At 52.5% G+C, this 21,605-nt stretch overlaps 1 protein-coding gene across 2 annotated transcripts in view; it reads left to right on the top strand.

Moving 5' to 3' along the window:
* Positions 1–21,605, top strand: part of GNA12 (G protein subunit alpha 12) — a 106,338-nt gene that overhangs the window by 38,368 nt on the left and 46,365 nt on the right. Inside the window, exon 2 of one of the 2 annotated variants that reach the window (XM_023246889.2) lies at positions 5,728–5,943. The exons of the other annotated variant lie outside the window; for it this stretch is intronic. Coding sequence (XP_023102657.1) covers positions 5,728–5,943 — 216 coding nt within the window. The remainder of the gene's footprint in view (positions 1–5,727; positions 5,944–21,605) is intronic. 2 annotated transcript variants of the gene reach the window in all.

Genomic DNA, 21,605 nt, shown 5'->3' with positions numbered 1-21,605 from the left:
TGACACAAGCAGACTGCCTTCTCCCTTAACTTCTCCCCTTTTTCTTACTGAGTATATGTGGATTTTAGGATTTTCTTGGCTTTGTGTTTCCGGAAGTAGGTCTTTGGTGGGAAGAAATGAGGCAAGGTGCTAATTGCAGCCTGCCTCCTATATTCTGGTGTCTTGGAAGCACTGCAGCTCCATACAATGGTGGCGACACCTGTAACGATCCGTTCTGCAAAAGCACAGTAGGCAGAACATTCCCAAGACTTGATACTCTGTCTAAAAAGGAAGAAAAAGTGGGCTCCGATTTTAGGCAGATGTCCCAAAGGGGAAACCTCTCCTTGATCTCCATTTTGGGTGTTCAGAATAAAGGTGGCAGAGAATGGTTCTTCACGGGGACACACTTACAAAGGCCAAAGAGGGGCGCCTGGGTGGCGCAGTCGGTTAAGCGTGCGACTTCAGCCAGGTCACGATCTCGCGGTCCTTGAGTTCGAGCCCCGCGTCGGGCTCTGGGCTGATGGCTCAGAGCCTGGAGCCTGTTTCCGATTCTGTGTCTCCCTCTCTCTCTGCCCCTCCCCCGTTCATGCTCTGTCTCTCTCTGTCCCAAAAATAAATTAAAAACGTTGAAAAAAAAAATTAAAAAAAAAAAAAAAAGGCCAAAGAGACCTCTCTTTTCTCGGTACTTTTCTCCTCCATATGTAGAGACGTCGATACAGAAAACGACTCTAGCTAACCAGAGTAATTCAAAGTTCGTCAGCAGTTTTCTCACTTTCCCTGGGTCTTTAAAGAGAGAGAAATAAGGAGCCTTTTCTTCGTGTTTGGGTGAAGTTCATTTGGACCGTGTCCAAGCTTGCCTGGGTGGTAGTGTGTGGTGGGAACACAGGCTGCTTTTGGATAGACCAGGGTGTTTTAAGCCAAACTTGTGTTCGCCCCAATAATTAGGCAAGGCCTGCTTGGTGCAGCGTTGAAAGCAGTCTTGGAAGCGATCGCTCGGGCCTCCAAGTCCGTTTTGATTCCCTGCCTCCATCTCTGACACATGAAAATGAAACCCCCCGGGAGCAGAGGTTCAGTTCACTGTGTGAGTGAGGATGTGCTCCTTGTCAAGCCAGACTTTTTGACGGGTCAGAAGGGCCCTGTGTGTCAGACCGCATTTCCTGAGTTGATCTCGAGCGGGCTGGATTTTCAGGAGACGTAGTTGGGTTGGTCACCTGACCTGGGGCTGGGGCTGGGGGAGAGCTCGAATCCCGACCCAGCCCCTCTGCCGGAAGAGGGGCCTTGTGTGTGAGGACGGTGGGAGCCTTTGTCTGCTTTCCACAAGGGTGCTGTGACCCTGGGCCAAGAACCTCAGCAGAGAGGTCTCTTCTGCCTTCTCTGTGCTCAGATATTTCTTGTCCCGCGTAACGTGGAGAATGTGAAACATCTTTGTTCTCTTGGGTTCTTGAAGCTTTTCGAGCCTGTCCTTTTGGGCAGGCGGGAGTTTGGTGTGACGTTGTCAGAAAATGGGGAGACGGGAAGGACCCAGAGGGAGGAATGGGGTGGTTGGAACCCAGAGGAAGGAGAGCTGAGGATTTATTCAAGTCCTGTTTTCCTCTGGGTGGGTTCTAGTCCATTGGTGCCAGGTTGAAATTAACCTGCGCTTCAGGCTCTGCTGAGACCCATCCATCTCATTTTCCTGCTAATCTCCACCCTCCTACCCCACCCCTGGTAAACCTTACCTTTCCACACCACCAAATCGGAACATTTACTGTCATGGCTGCTAGTTAGCTTTTGAAAAAATGTTTTGGGGGCGCTTGGGTGGCTCAGTTGGTTAAGTGTCTGACTCTGGATTTCAGCTCCGGTCATGATCTCACAGTTCGTGAGATCGAGCCCCCCCCCCCCCCGCCTCCCTGCCCCCCCACCCCGGTCGGGCTCCATGCTGACAGCGCAAAGCCTGCTTGGGATTCTCTCTCCCTCTCGCTCTGCCCCTCCCCCACTCGTGCTCGCTCTCTCAAAAATAAATAATAAACTTAAAAAATAATAAAATAAAAATATATATTGAGATAATTCTAGGTTCCCAGGCACTTGCAAAGATAGCAGGGGAGAGGTATCACGGTTTTCCCCAGTGGTTACATTTTCTAGAACTCCAGTGCACTATCACGATCAGGAAATTGACATTGTTACTGTGTGTGTGTGTGTGTGTGTGTGTGTGTGTGTGTGTGTGTGTGTGTGTGTGTGTAGATCTCCAGCTACCCTGGGACTGTCCCCCCCGCCCCCGTCCTGCTTCCTCTGCCGTTCCCAGTCCCTGGCAGCCACTAATTTGTGTTCTGTCTTTATAATTTTGTCACTTCAAGAATAGTCTATACACAGAATCACGTAGCATGTGATCTTCCGAGACTGGCTTTTTTTTTTTACTCAGCATAATTTTTTTTGAGCCCCGTCCAGGTTGTTCCATGAATCAAGTGTTCATTCCCTTTTACTGCCATGTCCTTTTTCCTGGTACGGGGGCCCCACAGCGTGTGACCATTTGTCTATTGAAGGACTTTGGGGCTGTTTCCAGCTCTAGGCTGTTATGAATAAAGCTGCTATGAACATTCTTGCACATGTTTCTGTGCGGACGTAAATTCTCATTTCTCTGAGGTCAGTGCCCAGGAGTGAGATGGCCGGATTGTTTGATAAATACAGGTTTAATTTTTTAAGAAACCGGGAAACGGTTTCCAGAGTGGCTGTGCCGCCTTAGATCCCGTCAACAATGTATGAGAGATTAAATATCTCTGCGCCCTCACCACCCTCTGGTGTTGTCACTGGTTTTGTTTGTTCGTTTCAGCTGTTTGAATACTGTGTAACGGTACCTTCTCTGGTCTTAACCTGCTTTGCCCTGATGGCTGGTGGCCTTGAACATCTGGTCTCTCACCTGCTTGCGTGCTCTCTGTGTGTGCTCTCTGGCGAAACGTCTCATCATGTCTTCTGCCCATTTCCTAACTGGATTGTGTTTCTAACTGTTGAGTTTTGAGTGTTCTTTATAAATTCTAGATTCACGTCCTTTGTCAGATGTGTGGTGGGTATTGCCTCCTAGTCCATAGAGCATCTTTTCAGCCTCTTCAGAGAGTCTTCTGCAGAGCACAGTTTTAATTTTGATGAAGTCCAGTTTCTTGATGTTTTCTTTTATAAATTATGCATTGCGTCACCTAGGAACTATTCACCGAACCGTAGATCCGGAAGATTTTCTCCTATGTTCTAGTTTTGCCTCTTGAGTGGATTCTGTATAAAATGTGAGGTTGGAGGTCAGGGTTCTTTTTTCCTTTGCCTGTGGATGCCCAGTTGCTCCCGCACCATTTGTTGAAAAGGCTGTTCTCCCTCTCTGTAATTGGATCTTTATAAAACTCAGTGGGCCACACTTATGTGGGGCCATCTCTGGGTTCACCAGTACCGCACAATCTTGATTACCATAGCTATATACTAAGTGTTGAAATTGAGTTGAGTGATTCCTTTCACTGAGTTTCTTTTTCTAAATTGTTGCAGCTAACCTAATACCTTTCCAAAAATTTTGGGATAGCTACACACACACACACACACACACACACACACATCTATATACAGCACTCATATATCCATATTCATGCCCCTAAAAGATCTTGCTGGGATTTATAGAAATTGTGTTAGACTTGTATATCAATTTAGAGAAAATATTTACTATTTTGAAACTCCCAATCCATGAACATGGTATGTCTCTCCATTTGTTAGGTTGACTTTGGTTTCTTTCGTCAACATTTTGTAGTTTTCAACATACAGGTCCTGGACATGTTTTATACGATTTCTACTTTCTTAGTGATTGTTGATACGGCATTTTAAATTACAGTTTCCACACGTTCATTGCTAGTAAGTAGAAAGACAGTTGATTTCTATAGGTTAATTTTACATCCGGCGACCTTGCTGAATGAATTCACGAGGAAGTTTTTTTGGTAGATGCCTTGGAATTTTCCACATAGACCATCATTTCATTTTATCTGCAAATAGACTCAGTTTCATTTTTCCCTCTTGCTGATCTCTATACCTTGTATGTCTTTCCCTTGCCATTACTGGCTAGAACTACCAGTACTCTATTCATTGGCACCTCCACAAGTGGGCGCCTTCTCTTGTTCCTGATTTTAGAGAAAAGGATTCAGTCCTTCACTGTTAATTATGACATTAGCTGTCAGTTTTTGTGGGTCTTCTCAAAGTTAAGGAAGTTCTCCTCTATTCCTAGTTTTCTGAGTATTTTTATGGTGAATGGTTATCAGTTGTTTTAATTCATAGGTCTGTTACCCTACCTAGATTCCGAGTTTCTACAGATCAGACTCTGCTTCATAAACCTGTTTACCCATGGTGCCTGTGAGCCTTGGACATGTGTTTGTGGATCAGTAGAAATGGGCCTGGTTACGGATGGCAGACGAGTGTGGGCCCCGAGGAGGGAACTCGCAGGAACATCTGTCACCGGACAGTCCCGGTCTAGACCTGGAGGACAAACTGCACTACTCTCTTTGGTCCCCGTTACCATCCGGCTCAGTGTTTCAATGCAGAAATGAAAGTTGTAGACACCACACATGCTACAGCAGGGATACAAGGAAGGCACAACTGATGATGAATGAATCCGCTCTGACCCAAGTTGTTGGACGTGAAACTTCCACTGAGTTGTACAGTTTAAATGGGGGGATTGTGTGTGACATATATCCTATAAAACCATTACTATTATTATTTTTTAATGTTTATTTATTTTTGAGACAGAGCATGAGCGGGGGAGGGGTGGAGGAGAGACAGTGGAAGACACAGAATCCGAGGCAGGCTCCAGGCTCCGAGCTGTCAGCACAGAGCCTGATGCGGGGCTCGAACTCCTCAATGGCGAGATCGTGACCTGAGCCAAAGTCAGACGCTCAACCGACTAAGCCTCCCAGGTGCCCTGATTATTATTGTTTTTTTAAAGCAAGTGCCCAGTAGCAGTGAGGTCCTGGTGTTCTCTGTGCCGGGAGACGAGTTACTGCCCCCTGCCGTTCCAGGCCCCACCAGACCACCCTGAGCCTGTGAAGGCTTTTGCAGACAGGCCCCCCGCTGGTCTTTGCCCCCCCCCCCCCCCGCAGGATTCACGGTGCCAGAGAGTGTTCATTGGGTCCCCTCAGAAGAACTCAGAGACTTGCTTCCATACGGTGTTGCTAATTTGGAAGCCCTGGGGTGAGAATGATGAACTGGACCTCGTTACTGCCCAGGGGGGCCTTTATCCCCAGAACAGTGTCCCCCGCAGACTGGACACCTACCTGGGTTGAGGCTGTTTCTCCATCCCCTTTCTTAACCTGTCTGTGAGGTAAGAAAGGGGCCAAGAATACTCTATTTCTAACAGTGAGGAACTAAGCCAAATAATGAAAAACAGCCTCTCCTCATCACTAACAGTGGCGGCATTCAATCCAGGATGTGCCCACGGGCCCCTGTTTCGGGGGGGGCAGGCCGCTCGGCTTGTGCATCTCAGTTTTGTCCCGTCTGGTGGTTACTGGCCACCTGTTGGTGGCTCGCCCATTCGCTCCAGGCTTTCAGACCGTCGTGTCCTCCTGGTGTCGAGGAGCTGCCAGGTTTCAGCGAGTTGAGACACGGGTGACTTGACCAAACGAACCAGGAGACAGACCCTGGTTGATAGCCTGTGAGTTTGCTGCTGCGTGACGGTCAAGGCCTGTGCCGAGGCTCTCTGTCCTGGTGCGGTCTTGGGAGTGTAATTAAACCCTCTCTGTCTCCTTTATCTCCTAGGGCTCACGGGTCCTCGTGGATGCGCGAGACAAGCTGGGCATCCCGTGGCAGTATTCGGAAAATGAGAAGCACGGCATGTTTCTCCTGGCCTTTGAGAACAAGGCGGGGCTGCCCGTGGAGCCTGCCACCTTCCAGCTGTACGTCCCCGCCCTGAGCGCTCTCTGGAGGGACTCCGGCATCAGGGAGGCTTTTAGCCGGAGGAGCGAGTTCCAGCTGGTGAGTGAGCCCTCCCCCAGGCTGCACGATCGTGCTTTTCATGACCGGTTTTGGCCTTCAGAAGTTCCTTAAAAACTGTCAAAGTACAGGCAAGCTGCAAATTGCTGTACATCCTAATATTCAACACCACCAACAGCAAACACACTGGAGGCAAATGAAGCTATGTAAATGGTTCAGCAGGGGCAATATTCATTCATTCTGGCTAAGTAAGTACAAGGAGTACAAAGTATTGTTAAAGCTCCGTGTAACTCAAGGAGCTTAAAATGTTCAGGCCTTGTTCATGGTGGGAAGCTAACGTCTCCTTGAAATCGCTTTCCGGCTTGTACGGTGCAGCTCCCGGCTGGCAGGTGGTGACTCTTTCCTTCCAGATCAGCTCCTCGGTTGCTAATCCGAACCGTCCACTTGCTTTCTTTGGGTTCTTTCCTTCCGTTTTAATGTCCAAAAGTTTTGAAACATGCCTGGTCGTCTTTGTCATTTACATTCATTGAAGACACGCCTGTTTGCGTTTGGCTTTTTCCTAACAACCCTTCATTCACTCTAGACAGGGCTTCAGACTTCCCCTGTAACAGGAGCAGCCGTGCCCACCGTCCGTCCGTCCTTCCGTCCACACCCCGGGGGGCCAGAAGCACCTGTGACTCTCACTCCCTTTGCCCCTGTGAGCTGGGACCCCACGTTTTGAACCATCAGTCCCTTTCTTGACAGTTTTGCTACAAGATGTATTTTTAAACGGTCTTGTCTACTTTCAAACTTTATGTAAATGGTTTCATAGTGAATATGCTCTCCTGTGACTTGCGATTTCGGAATTCATTCGCGTTGCTGGTGTGGCTGTGGTTCCTTCATTTTCTCTGCGGCCGTCTGTCCACGGTGGGAATAAACAGGATCCGTCCGTTCTCTCAAAGCTGTGCTTGGGAACCGTTTTCCGTGTTTTGCCACTCCACACAGAACTGCTGTGGTCTCTCTTGTGTGTCTCCAGACACATGTGTTCGGGGGTTTCCTTGCAACACGTACCGGGTGAGGAGGGCTGCCCAGGCCGCGGACGCCTATGCCTCCAAATGGACCTGATGCAGCAGGTCATGTTCCAGGGTGGTCGTCCCTGTAACACGTCTGCCAGCCGCAGAAAAGGGTCCCCGTTAGCTCTCGTCCTCGCTGATACTAGTGTTACCTGGCTTTAAAATTGTGACGTAGCTTCTCATGGTGTCGTTGAAATTCCCCTGATGATGCTTATCGGCTCTGTGTGCCTTCTGGGATATGCCTTTGGTGCTCTTGCCACTTTTCTCTAATGAGTTATTTGTATTTTTGTCATGTATTTATGCGGTCTACCTGGTCGTTTTTTCCGTTCAGTTTCCATATGCTGTTCACCCCGTCGCCCCTAAGGCTGACCTGGCCCACAGCCGTAGCACGACCACCGTGACCGGGAGACTCATGCTGGTTCCATATCGTGAACGCAACAACAGACCTTTTTCTGGTTGCACCGTTTTCCACTGGGGACTTCCCTGCGTGGCAGGATCTGGCTCAGGACCCCACGTTGCCTTAGTCTGTAGTCAGTGACGGTCCTCCATCTCTCCTTGGTTTCTGTGACCTTGACACCATTAAAGAGCACCGATCAGTTATTTTGTGAAATGTCCCTACTTGGGTTTGTCTGGTATTTCCTCCTTGTTAGGACAAGATTATTCGTTTTTGGCCAGAAAACTGCGGAAGGGATGGTGTGCCCCCTCGTAGCGACGCGAGCCTTCGTGGCTCAGTAAAGGCCGTGGCTGCTGGGTTTCAGCTGTCAAGCTCCCGGGTACTGCCATATACGCGGTGGGGGGGGTGCTTTGAGGCGATGCAGGTGTCCTGTTGCCCCTGAAGCTTTTGCCCACTCGCCTTAATACCCATCGCTGGATCCAACCGGGGACATTTCTCACCTTGACATGCTTTTTCAAGTTAACTTCAAAAATTACGGTGGAGGGGCGCCTGGGTGGCTCAGTCGGTTAAGCGGCCGACTTCGGCTCAGGTCATGATCTCGCGGTCCGTGAGTTCAAGTCCCGCGTCAGGCTCTGTGCTGACAGCTCAGAGCCTGGAGCCTGTTTCAGATTCTGTGTCTCCCTCTCTCTGACCCTCCCCCATTCATGCTCTGTCTCTCTCTGTCTCAAAAATAAATAAACATTAAAATAAATAAAGTAAAATAAAGTAAAATAAAATTAAAATAAAATAAAATAACAGTGGAACAGTGGACAGAACTGGAAGATGCAGTTGTCACAGAAAGAAATCTTAATCTTCTAAAGAGCAGGAACATCCGGAACTGCTAGGGAATACAGCATCTCCGTGTAACACTGGGGTTTGAGTCTTTGTCCCTGTAAAGAACGTGGAATCACTACTACCCGTCGAGAATTGACCAGAGAGGCACATGTAGGCATCCACAGCTGATTACTCAGAGCTCTTGCTTGGTAAGCCTTCCATCAGGGAGGGTGGTGTGGGGGTGGTTTTGCCAGACTCCTGTCTGCCTTGTTCCACAGTCATGTGGGGGGCAGTCATGTCGAGCTAGGGGCCTCCCAGCTGAGGTCGAGGCCTCGTGCAGGGAAGGACATGGAAATAAGCCACAGAGGTTAAGGCTTCCACAGCCCGTCTTCATAGTAATCCCTGCGAGCAACTTGGGCCTCAGAAGCCAGTCTGCGTCTTTCTAACTCCATTCATTCATCCAGCACTTAAGGAGCGCCTTCTGTGCTGGGCACGGGTGTGATAGGCTGGGGGTATGGCAGTCATAAGGCCAACAGTAGCCTGTCCCCGAGAGCCTTTAATCTAGACCTCACCTCGGCGTGTGGCCAGGTGAAACTGGTGCAAGGTGGGTACTGGCCTCTGTTTCCGTCTTGTGCGCCCAGCAGCCAGGCTCCCCGAAGACGCAGTGCCCGAGAGGCGTACTGTTCCCGGCAGTCCTGTAGGCTTCACGGCCGCCGTAACCGGGAGCAGCTGCCCCTGGGTTTGGTTCACTGGGTGGTAGGTACGTATTTGTTATTCATTCGTTTGTTTGTTTGTTTCTGAGCGGGAGAGAGAGCACGAGCGGGGGAGGGACAGAGAGAGAGGATCGAACCGCAGCAGGCTCTGTGCTGACGGCACAGACCCCACTGCGGGGCTCAGACTCACGAACCGTGGGATCATGACCTGAGCCCAAGCCGGTTGCCCCACCGACTGAGCCACCCAGGCGCCCCAGGTGTGTGTTTGGGTTTTTTTCTTCAGTTTTTTTAAACATTTATTTATTTGACAGAGACGGCACGGAGGCGGGGCAGAGAGAGGGAGACAGAGGATCCAAAGCAGGGTCCAGACAGTGAACATAGAGCCCGACACGGGGCTCAAACCCACAAACTGTGAGATGGTGACCTGAGCTGAAATCAAGAGTCGGCTGCTTAACCGACTGAGCCACCCAGGCGCCCCAATATTTGTTATTCTTCTACTTTGTACTTTTCTGTGTGTTTTTTTTATAAAAATCAGTAGGGCAACTGGGTAGCTTCGTCGGGTGAGCATCTGAGTCTTGATTTCAGCTCCGGTCATGATGCTGCGGTCATGGGATTGAGCCCTGCGTTGGGCCCCACACTGAGCTTGGAGCCTGCTTGGCATTTTCTCCCTTCCCCCTGCCCCCCTAAAGTTAAAAAATAAGTTAAAAATCAGAGCATCTGATTGAAATGGGGGACAGTAGGCCTTCGTGGTCATTATTGCCGAGGCGTGCAGGCAGGGCCCACCGTGGGGAACAGAAGCATCTCCGTACAGCATGACGAGGCCTTCCCTTCCCCATCTGCGGTCCGACCTTGCTCTCTCTCCTCTGGGGACCTTTCTTAAGTGTCACATCCTTTCCAGGGTGATGCTTCATCAACTTGGTTTTCTTTTTTTTTTTCTTTTTTTCTCCCCAGGCGACAGGCCCTTGACAGTCTCTCACTGGAGAGATCCAGCTACTTTGAGAATTGCTGTCCACCAGGTGTTAGACTGTTCCCGTCCCCTCTGCCCTCTGGGTTTACTTGCCAGTCCAGGGAGAGGGAGGAGAAAGTGCTAGTCTGGTGACGGCCGTGTGAGGGCCCTTCCTCCTCGGCGGAGAGCAGGGTGGGTGTGCAGGCCGGGGCTCCTCCCGCTCCAAAGAGGAGGCCGCCTGGCCCTTCTGTGTGGTCCCTGAGGTCGACTGCCAGTCACACGCGGAATTTGATAAGCTCTGCAGCTCAGAAACAAAGCGCACAACCGCACTACGTTAGATCTCACCTCTCACAGCGCTTCTGAGACGTAGCAAGGCACACCAGGGGTTTCCTCGTAGGTAGACGAACGTAAGTATCGTCTCTGCCTATGACCTTGTGCTAGCTAAAGACAGTTTTGGGTCTTTAAACGAATTTTGCGATTTATGTGCTAATTCACGTGCCTGTAATATAGAATATGGATAATATATTCACCCCTTACCTGCTTTCTGTGATACTTTGAAATTAGGGTCTCGTTCGTTACTACAGTACAGCAGAGGTGGGCACGTTGTCTTTTGTGTATAAGTTCCGCCCCGATAGTGACCGTGAGTTTGCACATCGTGGTCCTTGCTGGGCCATGTGGCAGGCGGACACTCACTTAGCCCTCTCTGGGTGCCGGGCGCTGTGCTGAGGTCCGAGTCCCATTTGTTCTGAAAGCTGGTGAGACAGACACACATACAAACAAGTAATTGCAGCGAAATGTGCCAAGAAATATAATTGAGGAAGATACAGGCTACGTTAGGCCTAAAGGGAGAAAGTAGGCACTTCCAGCCGGGCAGGGAGGGATGAGGGGAGGTGTTTATGGGGGAGCTGTGTAAAGATGGGAGTGAGGGGCAGCCGGGTGGTGGGGGGAGGGCATTCAGCAGACGTGCAGGACCGCGAGGCCACCAGGGAACCTCTCTGTGCCTTCCTTGGCACTGTCCCCCTTCTCCTGCTCAGGCCGGTTCGCCTCCCCTGTGGTCACGAGGCGGTGGCGACACAACAGGGTCTCACCAGCGTAGCCACTGCGGGAGCAGGGAGGAGACCGGGCTCGGTGGTGGGGGGGAGGCCGCCGGTCTGGCCTGGGTTCCCTGTCCACCCTGTTCCGGCCCGGGGACGAGGGGCGGTACGGAGCAGTGCAGGACCCCCATAAGCCTCAGAACCACTGTGTGCTTGCAGCCGCTCTCAGGTTTGCAGAAGTGGCTCAGTGGTGGGCAGGCGGAGGCCGGCTGCTGGGCTCCCTCGAAAGGCCCGGTGACAGACTGAGAACCGAGGCCCGAGCACCACTGGTTCTGACACTCGGTCCCACCTCTTCGGATTTACCGCTGCTGGGGCGTTTGCTTCTGCATGACTCTCGGCTCGTTATGTAGTCTACCTCGTGTTCATCACCAGCTCCCCCGACCCTGACCCGTGAGAGCAGCCAGGGGGCTCACCGGGTGCCGACCTGCCTGCCTGAAGGCAGCCAGTGTGCTCTCGAGACTGTGGCCCAACGGCTCCGGAAACGGCTTGGTGTGACCCTAGGTCAGGCGCACCTTCTCGCGCTCAGAGGCCCGGACAGTCCCCGGAGTCTCCACGTGACCTCCCGTTGTCCGATTGTGAGCCCAGCATCCGTGCAGATGGCGGGGAGGCCGCGTGGGTGGACGTGTGGCACGCACACAGGACGATTCACGTCGACCGTGGACACTCGGTGCATCCTTTCCGTTCCTCTTTCAAAGGGGTGGGACGTTGTGTTGGCTTGACGATGTCTTCTGTCTCCTGCTTTGAAGACGGAATCGAAGGCTCCGCTCAGAGGAGCACGTTTATGCTGACGGCCCCGGGTTTCTCGATTCCTGGAAATGAAAGGATTCTGCTTAGTACAGAGATTTATTTTTCCCCCCGTCACGTTTAAAGGAATCGAGTCTTCCCGACCTCAGCAGAGGAGCTCGGAGAGGCTGAGTGCACCGGCTGAATTGTAGATGGACAGGACAGCTGTTCGTCACGGGCGTGTGCGGGTGCTGCCCCCTGACAGTCCTCTGAGTGTGACAGTTTAAGAGGGACATGACCCTGTGGCCTCGGGTAACTTTATACTACATACTGGCTCATAATTTATGATTTTATACTTTACGCCATCAAAAGAATCACTGGATGCGGCACCCTAGCACCTGACGGAAAACCCACACGTGTCGTGCTCACCTTTTGTGGCCCCCAGGACTTGACTTCCTGCACGGCCACCATCTGTGTTGGCCCTGCCTCGTCGCCTGCTCCGCCCGGCCCTCACCCCATGGACGCGGCTCGCGAGCCCTCGGGCTGGGAACGCCCCTCCGTCGGGCCCTGGGAGAGTAGGGCCCCACGTCCTCCTCTGCCTCCTGCAGCAAACATCAGTTAGGCCGCGTGCCCCTTCCTCCATCTTAGAAAAGATCGGACCAGGGGCGCCAGGGTGGCTCAGTCGGTTGAGCGTCCGACTTCAGCTCGGGTCACGATCTCGCGGTCCGCAAGTTCGAGCCCCCGCGTCGGGCTCTGGGCTGACAGCTCGGAGCCTGGAGCCTGTTTCGGATTCTGTGTCTCCCTCTCTCTGCCCCTCCCCCGTTCGTGCTGTGTCTCTCTCTGTCTCAAAAATAAATAAACGTTAAAAAAAATTAAAAAAGAAAAAAAGAAAAGATCGGACCGGCCCCCTTTCAAAAAGGCCGGACGCCCTGGTTCACATTCGCGAGCTTTCTTAGGAAGCCTGAGACAGCAGAGAGCCAGGCCAAACGGAGGACGAGGCGCCTTGTGGCCACAGTAACTTCCGTGGCTTCGAGCGCGCCGGAGACCAGGGGCCCGGCCGTGATGGGCGCGGCCCCCTGCAGCCGGCCCTTCCTGCTAGGGAGGACGTGTGCCCTCAGGGCTTGGCGGCTCCCTGGTGGCTGGCCGGTGAGCAAGGCCGGGGGTGGCGGCGTGCCTGGAAAACGACAGGTCGCGTCCGCGGGCCGTCTGGGGAGAACACGGCACTCGCCGCCGGTCTCTGAAGGCTCCGTGGCTGGTCTGCCCGTGCCTCTGCCTGCCTGCGCTCCGCCCGGCCCGCCCGACGTCCCTGGAATCCTTTGGCCTTTTCCTCTTCGCTCTGCTCTCGAGATGCCCTGCAGTCGTGCTTCTTTAAGGAGCTGTCCTGGGAGGTGTCAGGCCAGAGGGGGGCAGGGGGGCCCCCCGCAGGTGCGCGAGCCCAGAGCCTTCAGCGCGTGATGCTCCTTGCGGTGCAACTTGGGGCATTCCAGAGAACCTTTCTGCTTTCGGGATGCGGGTCTCCTGCCGTTGGCAGATGCTGGGTGCTCCTGGGTGTCCGCTCCTCCGTGACCTCTGGCTGCACGTGGCAGGAAGCCCCAGACGGAGGCGCCATCTTCTCCCCTCATGTCACAAGTGGCAGGACAGCCAGTCCAGGGGTGGTAGCGAGGGCCTCTGTCCAGGCCCTCGCGGTGACCTTCCACGGGGCTCCTTGCCTGGACGTGCGCCCCAGACGGCGGCGGGAGGAGGGCCAGAGGAGCAGGGCGACGTCCTCGTGAGCGTGGCGGGAGCCGAGTCCCCCGCTGGTGCGGGCCCTCAGCGGCCCGGTGTTCCTGACTGAGACACACGGCTGCCTGTGCCAGAGGCCCGTTGGGACCTTTCCGCCTCTCACACGATGGGGGTGGGGGTCGGTGGTCCGTGTGGAGCCCCCGCGAGGGAGAGTTGGGTCTGTAAGTTGCTTTGGCCCCCTGTGTTGAGCGAGGAGACCGTCGGAAGAGCACGTAATGTGGTGGCTGCTCCACGTATACGGGCTGCTGGAGATACCTCACAACTGGGCTTTCAGTCTCGTGTGTCCTTTCTAATTGTGTGGAACGCGTTCGTTCAGCAAGTATTTGTGGAGCAGCCACCGTGTGTCCCCGGGAAATAGCAGCAAACAGGCACCACATGGAGCGGACCTCCTGATAAGAAGAGACAGTCGTGCGTGCCCCTGCCTGCCCGGACACGTGTGCTGTGTGTGTTAGAGGAGAACAAGCAGGGACCTGGGATAGAGAATGGGAGGGGCGGGGGGAGAGTCTCGGTGGATAAACAGAGTGGGGGGGCCTGGGATAGAGAATGGGGGGGCTAGCTGGGTAAACAGGGAGGCGGTTAGCATACTCCCGGTTCTTCCCCGGTTGCGTTCCCTTCTGTCACGGGAGTCGAGTTGAGAGCGTGTCCGCAGAGCCAGGCTACGTTTTCCGCTCTCTCTCTGGTTGAGTGTAGCCCTGGGACTCACTTCTCAGTCTTGCTCTTAAAATGACTGGCCACGTCTGCCCCAGCCTGTCCTCCTTCGCTCAGGCTGCTGACAGTGGAAGCGGCACGGAGCACGGCGGGGACACCCTGGGCCATACTGTTAAAGCCTCCATAGCTGGGCTCGGAGCCCTAACTGAGGTAGCTTCCCTGAGTGGCATTTGAGAAAGCCCTGAGGGAGGTGAGAAAGCAGGTCTTGTGGTTGTCTGGGGGAGGGGGATGTGTTCTAGCCAGGAGACTAACCAGTGCAAAGGCCCTGGGGCAGGGTCACGCTTTGTGTTCCCGAGCCAAGTGAGCGGGTGGGGTAAGAGGGGATGGGGGCGTGGTGAGGGGCCACTTGGAAGGACTTGGGCTTCGGGGGGGAAGTGTGGTGTGATTTGATGTACATCTCAACGGGATCGCTCTGGCAACCGTTTTCGTCATAGAGACAAGGAGGCCTGCTTAGAGGCTTTTGCAGTAATCTAGGTGACAGGGCTGTGGCTCAAATCAGGATGATCTTGGTGGAGGGGATAAGTGGTCAGGGCTGTATGTCTTAGAACTGAAGAGGAATTTGGAGGTCCTCTGGTCTCACTGCCCATCCAAGCTTAAGGATTCCCTAGGCGTCAGCCCTGTGGCTGATAGGGAGCCTGATACTTTAATATTTTTTTAATTTATTTGGAGAGAGAGAGCAGGGGAGAGGCAGAGAGAGACAGACAGACAGAGAGAGAATCTCAAGCAGACTCCACACGGTCAGTGCAGAGCCTGACACAAAGCCCGAACTCACAAACTGAGATCATGATCTGAGCTGAAATCAGGAGTCAGACCGTTGAGTGACTGAGCCACTCGGGCGCCCCTTCCTTTTATTTTAAAATGATGCTGTCGGAGAGTCCGTTTCTCTTCTTTGCGAGTGGCTCCTGGGCCGCCTGTGTGTCTGGAACCGGCCCCTGGAGCCACGGAAGTAAACCCTGTGCTCACGGTGTCTGTGACCAGAGGTGGCTCTGCCGGGAGACACGGGTCAGACCGCACGTCCCAGTCTTTCTGGGAAGCTCGGTCACCCTTCATTTCCTTCAGGTTTCGAGAGCAGGAGGGCGGGAGCAAAGATCTGGAGCAGAGGAGGGCAGGCCACAGCAGTTCACAGGCCCGCACGTCCCCCCACCCCCACCCCCACCCCAGAAAAGCGCCAGGCCAGCCCTCCTGTGCTGCAGGGGGACCAGCAGGGCTCTGCTCGGTCACTGTGGACCTGGGCTTTGCTGAGTGTGAAGCGCGGTCGGTGCACCGCCCCCCTGCACGCTCCCACTGGCTGTGCCTCCCCCTGCAGCGCAGCGCGGGCTCCCGGCCCCAGCCGCTCTCTTCCTGCTCTCCACGCGCTCGCTTCGTTCTTCTTAAATGTTACCAGTGGCTCAGTGAAAAGAGCTCCGTGACCGTCAGTTCGTTTCGTATGTTTATCAGCCGCTTCCGTTATCTTGTGTGAGTTGCTAGTGATGCCCTTTACTTCTTGTCTTCCTGTGGGAACGAGTTTCTGTTGGTTTCTATTAGTCTCTTATCAGGTGCTTGTTTTCCCTAACGCTTTTTTTTTTCACTTTTATTCTGAAAAAATCATAAATTCACAGGAAGTTGCAGCGATAGTACATCCTTCACCCATTTTCCCCCAACAGACGCGACTCCAGCATAAGAAGAAAACAACACAGTTGCCGTTGGTGCAGTGTGTGTGCCTGCGTGTGTCACACTGTTACGCGTGTGCATTCGTGTAATCAGCCCTGGGGTCAGGACACTGACCTGGAGCTCCTCCGTCACCCAGAGACGTCCCTGGTGCAGTCACACGCCAGCCGTTCCTCCGGCGGCCCTCACCCCTGCCGCGCACCAGATTGCACAAATGCAGTCGTACAACGTGTGCACTTTTGAGGCTGATGGTGCCCTTGACAGGCAGCCAGCCAGCCAGCTGCGTTTATCGTTTATCAGTAGTATGCCTGATTATTCCTTTTCTTTATTTTTTTTTTGTAGAGAAAGTGTGCATGTGGGGGAGGGGGGGGAGAGAGAGAGAATCCCAAGCAGGCTCCAGGCCGTCCGTGCAGAGCCTGACGTGGGCCTCGATCCCATGAACCCTGTGATCGTGACCCGAGCCGAATTTAAGAGTCGGACGAGTCAAGACGCTCAACCGACTGAGCCCCCAGGCGACCTGCCTGTTTATTTCTGAGCAGAACTCCCCAGTCTGGAGGCCCCACGCTTTCGTCTAACTGCAAATAGAGCTAAATACACATGTACGGATGCAGAGGTACGTGTGTCGTTTTTTATCTTAAAAGAATAGCCCGGAAGTGTTAGAAATTAGTGAAAAACTTCTGCAGACAGTGGAGTTTTCTTTCACGTACTGGACGACCAGAGGTTACTTTCCTCATCCTGGTTTGGTACCGTGTATGTGTGTGTGTGTGTGTGTGTGTGTGTGTGTGTGTGTGTGAGTCAGTCACCTTTCTAACTAAGTTAACTTTCATAGTGTGATTCGTAGGAGAAAACTCAGCCTTCTTAAAACTAACTGTTGAAGTCAGAGGACTTGAGAATTTCTCTAACCAAATCCTCCTATTCGATACTGAGAGGGTGTGAGGCTTGGGAGTTGAAGAAATGTATGTGCAGTAACACGGCTAATGAGCGGCCTGGCCGGGATTAGAACGCAGAGAACTCCGTGTAGCCCAAGCCTTTGAGGGCCTGTCTGGGTCCCGATCCGAGCACCGTGGGGGCGGGCGCTCCGAGTTTTCCTCTGGGTGGCTCTTGCCTGAGGACACAGAAGCAGGAAGCCAAGTTATGCTATTCTTGGATCGCGGGCCGGTGAGAACTTACGTGTTCCTGCTCATGATGTCGGCCTTTCTTCCCCCCGTTTCATTAATCATGAATAGTGTTATGTACTCACAGACCTCTAAAATCTACTCCTTCGGGGGACGAAAAAATGAAGCGTTAAGCATTTTAACGTAGATCCCCGTGAATAATGTGCTGTAAAGTTCTGCCTCGGGGGGGTTTGTGAGCTGGAGCCACGGTGGTCCGGGTGGAAACGGACCTCCTACAGGCACACCTCGTTTTACTGCGCCTCGCACTTACCGCTTCCTTTACACGTTGAAGGTCCGTGGAAACCGCAGAACCAGAGGTGGAGCCTGCGGGTGGGGCTGGACGGCTTCCGTCTCACGCGTCACCAGACGAGGACCCGCTCCTTCCGGGTGAGCAAGTGAGGAGGTTTCTGGAGCTGGAACCCACTCCTGGTGAAGGCGCCGCGCGGACGGTCGAAATGACCACAAAGGGTTGAGAACAGCGCGTAAACGGAGTCGCTAAAGCCGCAGCAGGTGTGAGCGGCTGGACCCCAGGCGTGAAGGAAGTTCTCCTGTGGGTAGATGCTATCGAACAGCATCGCACGCTACGGAGGGGCCTTTCGGGAAAGAGTCAGCACAGCAGACTTGATCGTCTCATTTCAGAACTTGCCAGAACCACCCCAGCCTCCGGCAACCTCCACCCTGACGGTCAGCAGCCGGCGGCCTCCAGGAAAACCTTCCACCGGCAGAAAGGTTTCAGCCCGCTGCAGACTCGCATCTTGTTTTCCTAGACCTGATGGCATCGCACACTTAATACACTCCCGTGTAAACACAGCTTTTAGGCACAGTGGGAAACCAAAAAATTCATTTGACTGGCTTTACTCTGGCCCTCGCCTTACTGCGGTGATCCGGCCACGAATCTGCAATGTCTCAGGGGCGTGACGGGGGTAGAATTAATGACAGACTGTTGTTCGTTGTGTGCGATGACAAGGCCAGGAACCCCAAGGGAGAGGATAATGTATTTGAATACATGTTTTTAACTTCTGTACGGCAGACATCAGCCTAAAGAAAGTTAAAAGGGAGACGACAAATTGGGGAAAAAATTGCAGCGTGTGACAAAGGTGCTTCTCCCCCCTGTGAAGAGGGTATAGACAACTGCAACTTGAGACGTTCTCGTGAATCGTACGTGACGAATCCACGAAGGATGGAAAGTCACCATCCTTGCTACTAACCGTGGGACCTCCGATTAAAGCAACAGCGACGTCCGCACTCGTCCGCCAGACTGGTCGTGACTTTGGCAGCCAATACCCTGGTCTGATTGGGGTCACGGGAGGGAGGTACTGATCCGCAGAGGTGGCAGGGGTGTGACGTGAGTCACTCTCCAGCAGTAACTATAAGGTTTCCGGCTTCTAATTACAGCGGAACTAGTTACCCAGAGACTCCTGCCAAAGGGAACTTACAGCTCTAGTGTTGGAAAGCCACCGTGGGAAAGCCTCTAAGTGCGGACGGGGGAGGTGGCAAGAACGCACCGGGCCACACCCGAGGGTGAGACCCGGGGAGGTAGGCGCAGCCCCGGCAGCCGCGTCCCTGAGACGTTCGGTGATGTGAACCCGAACCACGATGTTTCCTAAGTTTTCAGGGTCTCAAAAGGAGGTCGACCTTTAAGATTGCCAAAGTTGACGACTCTGATCCGAAGTACCTCTGTAGTGAGCTGAGGCCCCTGAGGGTGAGGTTGAGCCACAAGTGGACCCCCAGACGGGGCGGGGGGGGAGTGGAGAGCGCGGCCTGGCTGCCGAGCCAGGGCCCGGCTTGGAGGAGGCACAAGGAAACCCACCGTAGACAGGCTCCTTGGGGGCTTGGTTCTCCGCGTCGTAAGAGCCGTCCGAGAAACCCCCTTGCTGTGAATTTACCTCAAAGTGAGACACCAGATGGTGTGCCTGACTGCCTGACAGAAGCAAGCGGAAACCTCTCTGGAAAAGACTCTTTAGGCCTGAAGCCTGGAGACTCCCCAGAAATGACGTTTTTAAGGATGGGGTTGGGATAGCCAGAGCCACAAGGAAACAAAGCATAATGCCTAGAATCAGAAGAAAGGACAGCAGAATCTGACCCGTAGTGTTTAGGTAGTAGACTTACCAGACACAGATTTTAGAACAGCTGATCTTAGTGTGTTTAAAAAAATAGGTGTTAGAAAATCTCTTTAAGAAAAAAACTGGAAACTATTAAAAGCAACTTAACATTTTTAAAAAATGTTTATTTATCTTTGAGAGACAGAGCATGAGCGGAGGAGGGGCAGAGAGAGGGAGACACAGAATCCGAAGCAGGCTCTGGACTCTGAGCTGTCAGCACAGGGCCCGACACGGGGCTCGAACCCATGAGCCATGAGATCATGACCTGAGCCGAAGTCGGACATTAACCAGCTGAGCTACCCAGGCACCCCAAAAGTGACTTAACATATTTCAGAAGAATAAACTCGAACTTACAGAACCGAAAAATACAAAACCAAAACTGAAACTCTGTGGATGTGTTAGGCAGTAGTATGAACCCAATAAAAGAGAATGTTAATAAAGAAGAAGAAATATGGGAAGCAGATTTCAAGCATGTAGGACAAAAGACGGAAACGGGGAGAACACGTAAGCGGGTTGAGGCGGCATGGAGTGTGGTGGGAGAAGGTCTGACGAGCGTGCAGGCCCGAGTTCCAGAAGGAAGGCTGGAGCAGACACAGTCACTGAAGAGAAAAACACCCGATCACAGTCGGGAGTCCCAGTGAGTCCGCAGCAGGTATAATTTAAAAGGAGGGATGGTTGGGCCGCTTTCTTCCCAGATGCTACAGCAGAAGCCACAAAGAGTGAATGACGCTCTGCGGTGGAGTCTGGGAGGGGAGAACCACTACTCTAGGACTCTGTACAGTTAAGGGCAGAATGGAGACCTCTTCAGACAGAGGAAGTTTATCACCCACAAATACTGAAGGAACCCTGAAGACTCCACTTGAAGCAAAACGGAAGGGATTCCAGAGGGAGGGTTTGAGACGTAAGTAGGAATGGGGAGGAGGGGCGCCGGCGGGCTCAGTCGGTTCAGCACCCGACTTCGCCTCAGGTCGTGATCTCACAGTTCGTGAGGTTGAGCCCCCATCGGGCTCTGCGCTGACAGCTCAGGTCCCGCTTCGGATCCTCTGCCCCTCCCCCCACTCACGTTCGCTCTCTCAAAAGTAAACATTAAAAAAAATGAAGACCAGTTATCTATTTTTTTCTTTTGTTGGTCATGCTTTTGGTGTCAAATCTAAGAATTCATTGCCAGATGCAAGCCTGAAAGATTTGCCCCTCTGTTTAGCTTGTCCTCTTACGTTTCGGTGGTCGATCCGTTTTTGAGTTAACTTTCGTCAGCGGAGTGAGGCAGGTGGACGTTCAGTCGTTCTAGCCCCATTTGTTGGACCCGTGTTCTCTCCCCACTGAGTGGTCTTGGCACCCTGGGTGAAAATCTGTTGGTCATACACGTTGGGTTTATTTCCAGATTCTCCATTCAGTCCTCTCGGTCTGTGTGTTTACCCTCTTGTCAGTCACACGCTATTTTGATTACCGTAGCTTTGTAGTAAGTTTGGAAGTTAGGAAGTGTAAGCCTTCCAGCTTTCTTCTGTTTCTCTCATTGTGGTTTTGATTTACATTCCTCTGAAGACGAATGATGTCAAGCGACTTTTGAAGGAAAATGAAGTAGGAGGGTTTGCTCTTCTGAGGTCAGCAAAGTGTGGCCTGCAGCCTCTCATGTGGCTTGTTTTTGTTTGGACCCCCAGCTGAGAATGTTTTTTACATTTTTGAAGGCTTAGGAAAAAAACAACAGGCAGTAGAGGTGACACTGTGGGTTCGCAAAGTCTTAAATAGTTACCATCTGGACCCCTACAGAGAAAAGAAAAACCTTTAATAACCGATACAGTGGGGGATTGAGTGACGCAGCAGAACAAGGTAAGTAAATTGGTGGCACCCCACGGCGAACCATGAAATTGGACCCTGAACACGCCCAGTTTCAAGTGGATTGGGGACCTAAGTAGGAGAAGCTACAGTATTTTTTAGGACGTAGTCCGGAACAATCAGTATGGTCTTGGTATAGGGGAGAATTGAGTGATTCGAAGCACCAATGCAAAAGGAAAGGTTCAGAATCTGCCTGCCATCAAATGAAGGACTTGTGGTCATCCAGAGACCCCACCAGCTGTGAGGGTGGAGAGCACACTCATCGTCTACAACCGACAAAGGAAAAGTGTCCAGAATGTTTAAAGAACTTCCACAGATCCACAAGAAATAGGCAGGTCAATAGAAAAATGGGTTAGAGCCTTAACGGACATTTCTGGAACAATGAAATGATCTTCCACACTCACCAGATTGGCCAAATTAAAACATTTGACACTTGGGGGAATGGGAAGGATTAGAGGAATGGGAACTTCCATAAACCCTGGTGCTGGTGGTCATTTAATCGTACACCCAGTTTAGAAAAGCAGGTGGGTGTTACTTACTCAGGTTTAAGATGTGTATTCTCTGTGGCTCCGTCGTCCCAACCCTGGCTGTACAGAAAGGTGTGTGTGTCAGTGTGCATGGCAACGCTACTCACAACTGGAAACAATCCAAATGCTCGTCAGCAGTAAAATGAGTAAACGGTGTGTGATTCCGAGCACTGCAGTGAACACGGGCAGAGGACAGCTCCCATCAACAAGTATGGC

This window comes from Felis catus, chromosome E3 (genome assembly GCF_018350175.1).
Source record: "Felis catus isolate Fca126 chromosome E3, F.catus_Fca126_mat1.0, whole genome shotgun sequence".
Lineage (NCBI taxonomy): Eukaryota > Metazoa > Chordata > Mammalia > Carnivora > Felidae > Felis > Felis catus.
The sequence above is the reverse complement of the archived record's forward strand: the minus strand, read 5'-3'. Positions and strand labels throughout refer to the sequence as shown.